Source organism: Populus euphratica, unplaced genomic scaffold (genome assembly GCF_000495115.2).
Source record: "Populus euphratica unplaced genomic scaffold, PopEup_1.0 scaffold5.1, whole genome shotgun sequence".
NCBI classification, from domain to species: Eukaryota; Viridiplantae; Streptophyta; class Magnoliopsida; order Malpighiales; family Salicaceae; genus Populus; species Populus euphratica.
In genome coordinates, this window is record NW_011499848.1 from 1,084,095 (window position 1) to 1,092,191 (window position 8,097).

Genomic DNA, 8,097 nt, shown 5'->3' on the forward strand with positions numbered 1-8,097 from the left:
TTGTGTCACGATCAGGACTCATATTTTGTACATTGGTCTTGTGTCACGATCAGGACTCATATTTTGTGTCTACACTCTACACTGGTCTACTACTTTATTTACTCTCCTTGTCTTTAGTTTCTTGTATCATATATTTTTGGACAACTATGTAGACTTGTAATCACACAGTTGCATGCATGCATCTGGGAAGAAAAGGAACAATTTCTTTCTGTGATGAAATAAATGTAAGATCCATGATCTTAGCAAAACCCTTTATGTTAAAAGAAGAAAATTATGAGCGATTAAAGTGGTGTATAATTAATTAGAGAATCACATGCTTCCAGTTCTACAATCTACAAAAACAATCATGGCCCATCGAAGAAAGCACTCAAGGATTTCACGCCATCATATATATAACGAGGCTCTCCTGCATATCAAATCTAGAAAATTAAGCTCTCCTGGCCAGATCAAATCTAGAAAATTAAGCAAGGAGAAAGATAATCAAAGAAATTCATCATTTAATTATTAACAGCTACTTTCTACTCCCAATCGTTGATGAGAAGTTCTGGCTCTACGTCCCTCAGCGACAAGTGCTTCACGAGCTGATGTGATTCCTTTTGGGGCTAACAGCTTGTCAAATGAAGAATAATCAATCCAATCTGTAAGCAAATTTTCTTGACCCCATGTATCCGGAATCATCACCTTGCCACTCACCTCTTCTCTATGCCTCTTTAGTCTCTCACGTCCTGGAGTAGCAGTAGTAAGAGTAACACTTTCTCTGTGCATTAAAATCAATGCCTCGGCTGCCTGCTCTTTCACTTCATTGCCAACATTCTCCACTCCAGGATAAGAACACCATGTTTGTGCTTTGTTCATGATTTGCGAGGTTTCTGCCCTAGAAGGTGACTTTGGTTGCCAAGAAAATGCAATATTCCTAGCGGTGGGTTTTCCTGGATTGGAGGAGGGTTCATGTTTCATAGATGACAAATGCGTGCCCTCCATTTTGAAGCAAAATACTGGGGCTCGCTACACTAGGGAGTGCTGGCTAGAGTTTGATGAGGCTTGAGGCTTATAAAATCTTGATTGTGCGTGCAAGAAAGAATAGATGGGAGGAAAGTGATAACACAGATCACAAGTGTTAGTTTTTTTTGTATGGTATCTGACAACCCTACGTCTCATCATCCACGCTTCTTGTTGGGGTCAGATTTGTGTGGCTTAAGTTGGTATAGAAAGGTAGGTATGAATAGTACACAGCAGGACTCTTCTAATAAAAAATATGTTTCTGTTTTTTGGATGGCTGAAGGTGGCCACCAAGTGTGCGCGGTGTGCACTAGCAAGGTCTGGTCCAATACCGTCGCTTTATTTGGTATGTGAATTAATTGAGGTGGAAAGGTAGCACACAGGAATTGATTTTCTAGGGAGCAAACATGTGGATGAGTATAAAAACAGAACAGGATCACAGAAATTGATTTCCTGAGGGAAAGATTTTATGATATCTATATAGAGAGAATGAGATATATTTTTGAGAGTATCATACTTAATGCTAAGATGAAGACTAATAATCTATTTTGATCCCAAAAATAATCTCTGGGTTGAAAAATCGCTGAAAAAAGGTACCAGGCACAAGTGATAAGAAAGCTTCAAGGGGCCAAAACAAGAAATAATGGGTGGCATCTCACTAGGATTCTATTATATCACCCAAAAGGCATAGATAAATGTCATATTGATGTACTACCAAATTCTTTATTTGAAGAAAAGAATTGGAGGCTCTACACGGACCACAAATGCAATTTTAGAAATCTAAACTTAAAACAATTATTTTATGAGTGAATCTCTAGCATTCCAGTCAACTCTAAAGGTTGTCAGGAGAAGATCTCAGAGTAAAAGAAAAACAAAAGGATGAAGAATATACATTTCAATACAACGAAATAACAAGCAAAACAGGTCACATTCGCGGGAAGAGAGAACGACCCTTCTTCCTCAAGAACTCAGGAATCTCCACGGAGCCACCATCAGTGTATGGTGGACGTCTATTTGTTCCAAGAGAAACATCACCATGAGCACGCTGTGTCCCCTGCATTTTGGCCTATCAAAAGGATATAAACAGATACAATTTATCATACGAAAATGGACCTCAAAAACATACCTGTCCTTCACCTTCATCCCTGCGATTGAATCCAGTAGCAATCAGGGTTATGCTAACCTAAATGACAAAAGGACACCACAATAACTAAATAAAGAGAGAGATGATTATTGATTAATCAGACTTAAAGCTCATGCTGCAAGAAATGATATTTATAATATCCTCATACATCAGAACTCAACAACATTGAACTTCAGCTTCCAGGCTCTTCAAACAGAAGAAAGAGGTAGAACCAATAAAGATTTCTCTTTGGATTCATCCCTCAGAGTTGAATAGCTCATTATCACAAGCTAAATTAGCAATTTCAGATGTCATGTTTCTTAATTAAAATTATAAAAACTCAATTTTGATTTATTGTTTGCTCATCATCAATACTATCTTAAAGGAAAAACATTATGTAATCTGTAAGTACAAAGCAAGGGAAATGGGATTGCCAAACATAATGGTTCTCTAATAACCTGAAAGCTCATTCATACCACTAACTTGAAGGACTCATGCAATGAGATTAAAGCTTGAAGTTCAAAAGAAAAAAAAAATTATAATAAGATTAGAGAAGGTTGCATAAATTCGCATTCTTGAAAAATTAGAAGCTGTATATCTGGGTTTTCTCAGTCCTTTATTTTTTGAAATCTTCTGCTTTAGGGTATGAATGTTATCCAGAAATTCATGTGGAATTGCTTAGCAATTCATTTTTTATGAGAAACTTTGGTATATAGGACATATACAGTTCTGGAAGTTTTGACGCAGAAAAATCTTTGACAAAGAGAAATTGACTCTTGCTGGCCACTTGAATGAGAAAAGCTTTGCTAAGGTCAAATTTTGTGATATGCAACAGTAATCATTTATCTGTATTTTCTATCTCGTCCTCAGAACCTCAATTTTTCCTTGTATTCCTTTTGTTTATTTTTTTTTTTTAAAGAAAATACTGTCCAGATTACCTTTTACCAGAATAATAAAAAACATAATGTTAGTGCTATTTCTCTATTGCCTACTTACTTGACCGCTTAGTGATGGATCAATCACAGCTCCAAATATTAGGTTTGCAGTTGGATCCACAAGGTCATATATAACCTCCGCTGCAGCATTCACCTTCAAGAAATATGACACAAGAATTGAAGTCAAAATATCTTCTTACTAAATAGAAAACCATGGCAGGATGTTAGTGTAAATGATGGGTGCAGAAAGCCATGTAGGTACATATTAACCCAACTCGTTAAAACAAATTATAGCACAAATGCACACAACATTGGCTAGTGTTTAGATAAACAAGACTGGTTTTTTCACTGCTACAATCCCAAAAGCATACAAGTAAACCACTCATTTCATTTGCTTTTCCCCTACGAGCAATAAAGTTTGTATTGGTATGCAGAACTTGCACATTAATATATGTATGTCTCTTCAAAAAGCTGTTCCAACTTCATGTTGGACACTGTAGAAGTAGGTTGCCTATTAGCATGTGGCCAGTAGAGATGAGAATGCATGTGCAGGCCATAGTTTTCTCATCATTCCCAGACAAGCTGGTGGCATATGTTGCTTAAATCTTTCTAAAACAAATAGAAAAAAAAGATGCAAGCACCTATCTAACCGATCAAAGCCAAGATATAAAGGATGCTTGTACAGACTCAATTTCTTTATCCAATAACAAAAAATTAGAACGTACAATAAAGAGTGACAATTTATCATGCTAATAAACCAACAGCATGACCATGATACTATTTCACAAGGAATTTTACTTTTTCCAAAGACTTAATTCTGCAAGAGCAGGACCACTATTTCATGAGTTAAGGACATGGCATGCATTACAAGTAGCTTAGCAAATCTCAGTGTTCTTATTTTGCTTGGAAAACAATTACATACAAATTAGTGCACCGACTCTCCAAATCCTAAACTTTTGGATTGCAAAAACACAACAGTGATAAAGACTCATTATAGAAAAGAAAAGATTGCACCCATTTGGCATAAAAAATGATGCTTGCGATCTTGAATGTGCATGCCTATATGTTTAATAGTTAATATTCCACAAAGACCATGACAGTCTAAAACCTGATCCCATGCATCCTTATAAACTGAGCAGCAGCCAAAGCAATAATGCTTGCATTCCAGTGGGGATTGGTACTATCTATTCCATAGTACTCCCAAAAACACTACTAAAAAGTGCAGGAGATAAAATAGCAATAAAATCAGGTTCAACCACGACACTCAAAGAAGAAGGCCCACCTCAAACAACGTTAAATCAGTTCCACCAGTTATATTCCACACAATCCCAGTAGCTCTTTCAATGCCAATATCTAACAAAGGTGATTGGATGGCATTCAATGCAGCGTCTCTAGCCCTGGTTTTCCCTGCTAATCAATAAAGCAAAAAAATTATTACAGCCAGACAATTAAAACTTTGATCATGATGCATCAAACAGTTTTGTGCAGAAAAAAATTGAAGAGAAAACAGAAATCGAGAATGACACCATGAACGAGGCAGGCATTCAGAAAAAAATAAACAAGAGGTGTACCACAAAAACCCAAGAAATTAATAATAGAAATGCATGTAGTGACATAACAATGTTATTCTTTTCTTTCTTCTTTTACATACCAGTTGCAGTTCCTATTCCCAAAAGAGAAGAACCTGCATCTTTCATGATAGCTCGAACATCAGCAAAATCAACATTAACCAGACCTGGCACCTGTAGAAGAAAATTTCCCACCATTAAGAGAGGAATAACTGAACAAGTAAGAACATTGCTGAATATGGTTGACAAAGGAAAGGAATAGAAGATAGAAGACAGAGGCCTAGAGACATGGGATACGTCCAGAAACCCCTGTCAGATGACTGCAGCAACCTGGAAATTGGCCTTCTCTTCTTTTGCAGGATTTGATAAGTAAGAAGTGTCTGGTTGCAAATTCAACGGAAAATTTGAAGTAGAGAGAAATAAGTGCGAATGTTGGTTCCAAAAAAAGGGTTTTTTTATAATTATAAAATCAAGTGCAAAGACATTGTCAGAGCTGATTGAATGGTCAAACATTAAACAAACAGTGAAATTGTGCATAATTTATAAGCTCATGGTCATGAAATATGAGGGTTAGCACATGAACATCACACATGATTACCGGAAACGAAATCATAGGAAGCCAAAGACACAAATTAAATTGGCATTTGTCTTTATTTGTTCCATACCATAATGATGTCAGAGATACCACGAACACCTTGCCGAAGTATGTCATCAGCCAAGTTAAATGCCTCTGTCACTGGGGTTGATTGAGAAACTGCAGTCAGCAACTTGTCATTAGGAATAACAATTAATGTGTCGACATTGTTTCTCAGAGCCGCGATTCCTTCCTGAGCTTGAACAGCGCGTCTTCGGCCCTCAAAAGAAAACGGTGTCGTAACAATACCAACAGTCAGTATTCCCATAGACTTTGCAACGCCAGCAATAACTGGAGCCGCACCAGTGCCAGTTCCTCCACCCATTCCAGCCTACAAATTTAACGCATCAACAGGATATCATAACAGAATGAGAAAAGCAGCAACAATCAGGAAGTACAGTACTGTGATCTATTTCTAGGACTTGTGAAGAACTACATAGAGACAAAAAAAAATATAAAGGGAACCCTCAACAGAATGTGGTAGATCTATAGCAATTGTTCTTGCCTAATTTTACATCAATATCTGATATAACATGAATCATAGCTATGATCTGATGATATGAACTTGTAATTTTGCACTTCCTTCAACAACTATAATCTTCCCCCATTATTTTCCAATTCAGGAAAAAAAAATTAAAGCATTCGATTGACTACAGTTGAACTCCCATATCTATTGGATTTACTACTTAACTAGATGTCAGCAAGGATCAATGGGAAGCCTAATATGCAGTTCTGCAAAACACAAAAAAGTGTGCCTCTGATCTCAATATTCTACTGAAGTGTGCAAAACTAATAAATTGTTCTTTTCTAAAAGATGATAGAAAGGAGTTCTATATCTGACCTACTTTCATCTTACTAATTTTTTTCAACAAATAACATATAGGAAAATAACTAGGGCATACTGTTATGAAGACCATGTCTGCACCATAAAGTGCCTCCTCTATCGCCGCTTTGCTTTCATTTGCAGCATTCATGCCTATATCCGGGTTTCCACCAGCACCCAGACCTCTAGTCAGCTCTTTGCCGACTTGCAATCGATTCTCTGGGAGCACTGGTGACATCTTCATTGCCTGAATATCTGTGTTCACTATCCAAAATTCCACCCCTGTCAGAGAACTCTCGATCATTCTATTAACAGCATTAGACCCACCACCTCCAACACCAACAACCTTGATCTTGGCTTCATTGTAGTTGCTCATAAAAGAGGTATCCCCTGAGCTCTCGGTGACATTTTTTCCAGACGTCTCCTTTCTCAGAGTAGAATATGTGTCATTTGCATCACTTCTGAGCATTGAAACCTCGGGGTGTAAATCCAGGAAAGAGTCTTTGTGATTTGGACTGATATTGTGAGAGTTAACCGAACACCTAATTTGCGAGATACTGAAGACATTTCTTCTACATGCGCCCCATGAACCTTTCTTCTTGTCAAACCTTTGGACCGTAACTATTCTACCAAATCGGTTTTCTGTTGAAATCCTTCGTCCTACTGAAATTTGAGTACCAGATGGCGTGAAAGGCGGAGAAACACAAGTCGCCATACTAGGAGGGAAAAAGCAAAATTCTTTAAATTACGATTCAGTAGTGAAGTAGTTTAGAACCAAAGCTGCCCAAATCGAACTGTTCTGCTTACTTCCATTCTTCCTTAACCTGGACACAGGTAATAACAAGTTAACCAGTCAAGATACACACAGAAAACAATAGCATTAGAGAAAAAAGATTTCAAACTTTAAGAAATCCATCTTGGGTCAAGAAAACAAAACAACATTGAAAAACAAATCAAGATCCAACTACCAACCCCGCCCCATATTTCAAAACAAAAAAACATGCACTTTCAAGACTCTTTCTTTATTTGAAACTATTCGCACATGAAATTGGCCACGAGCACTAATAATTCAACAATTTAGCTACAACATATGCCTGGAATAACCAAGAAAGAAGCCAATAATTGGGGGGAGGGGGGGGCCTAAACCACCCATCACTGCATCAAACAGGAACAAAAATGGAGAAGATGACATCTGGACACAAGTGAAACAACATTTTAAGAAGAAAAAAAAACTATAAAACAACTCACAAATAGAATGGCAAAAAATCACAAACCCCAGCATGGAAAATTAGAAGAAGAAGAAGGAAGCAAGGTAAAGCTAATTACTTGGCTGCGAATGCTGAAAATTTAGGTTATGAGAGAGGCTTGTTATGTGACTGAGATGATAACGAGCATCTTAAAGTTTTTTTTTAAAAACAAATATTAAAATAATAATTTTTTATTTTTTTAAATATTTAAGACTAATATATTAAAACAATTTAAAACAAAAATAACTTAAACTTTTTTTTAAAAAAAGTTAAATGTCATTTTTTAAAAATATTTTTTATTTAAAAATATATTAAAATATTTTTTTTATTTTTTAAAATTTATTTCAAATATTAACCTATCAAAATAATATAAAAACATTAAAAATAAATTAATTTTATAAAAATAAAATTTTATAAATTTTATAAAAAGAAATTGTTACCCGAACACATCCAAATAAAGTTATTAAAATCATGAATTAACTCATATATTTAACAGGTAAAATTATTTTAAAAAAATGAATAAAATACTAAAATAAAGATTGAATTTATAGTTTGATATATATTTTCTACAACCCTTCTTCGGAATCATCCAACCATTACTTCAATCATGGTTATAATCTTTTCTCTTGTGCGATACATGTTTTCAATTTTTAAATCAAAGAAAAAAGTGAGACCTCTCTCTTATTGAATTAGATACATTTTGCAGTTCTAGGATACAAGCCAAAGGAAAGCTAATGTGACAAATTCATGTAACTGTATCTTTTTTTT

The 8,097-nt window shown here is 35.7% G+C and overlaps 1 protein-coding gene across 7 annotated transcripts; it reads right to left on the reverse strand.

The window, feature by feature from the left end:
* Positions 1 to 1,635: 1,635 nt before the first annotated feature.
* LOC105112899 (cell division protein FtsZ homolog 2-1, chloroplastic-like) lies at positions 1,636 to 7,490 on the reverse strand. Of its 7 annotated transcripts, none has more exons than XM_011008804.1 (8): positions 7,409 to 7,490; positions 6,162 to 6,906; positions 5,291 to 5,590; positions 4,709 to 4,799; positions 4,340 to 4,467; positions 3,119 to 3,211; positions 2,126 to 2,182; positions 1,636 to 2,065 (listed from the first exon to the last, which is right to left on the reverse strand). In XM_011008804.1, the coding sequence occupies exons 2-8, from the start codon at positions 6,795 to 6,797 to the stop codon at positions 1,925 to 1,927; spliced, it is 1,446 nt and encodes a 481-aa protein (XP_011007106.1). In that variant the 5' UTR covers positions 6,798 to 6,906; positions 7,409 to 7,490; the 3' UTR covers positions 1,636 to 1,924. The 7 variants fall into 7 exon arrangements, with proteins under 7 accessions (XP_011007106.1, XP_011007113.1, XP_011007140.1 ...); XM_011008811.1 differs by having other exon boundaries at positions 7,357 to 7,439; XM_011008838.1 differs by having other exon boundaries at positions 1,636 to 2,053; positions 4,340 to 4,464; positions 7,331 to 7,414.
* Between the last annotated feature and the right edge of the window lie 607 nt (positions 7,491 to 8,097).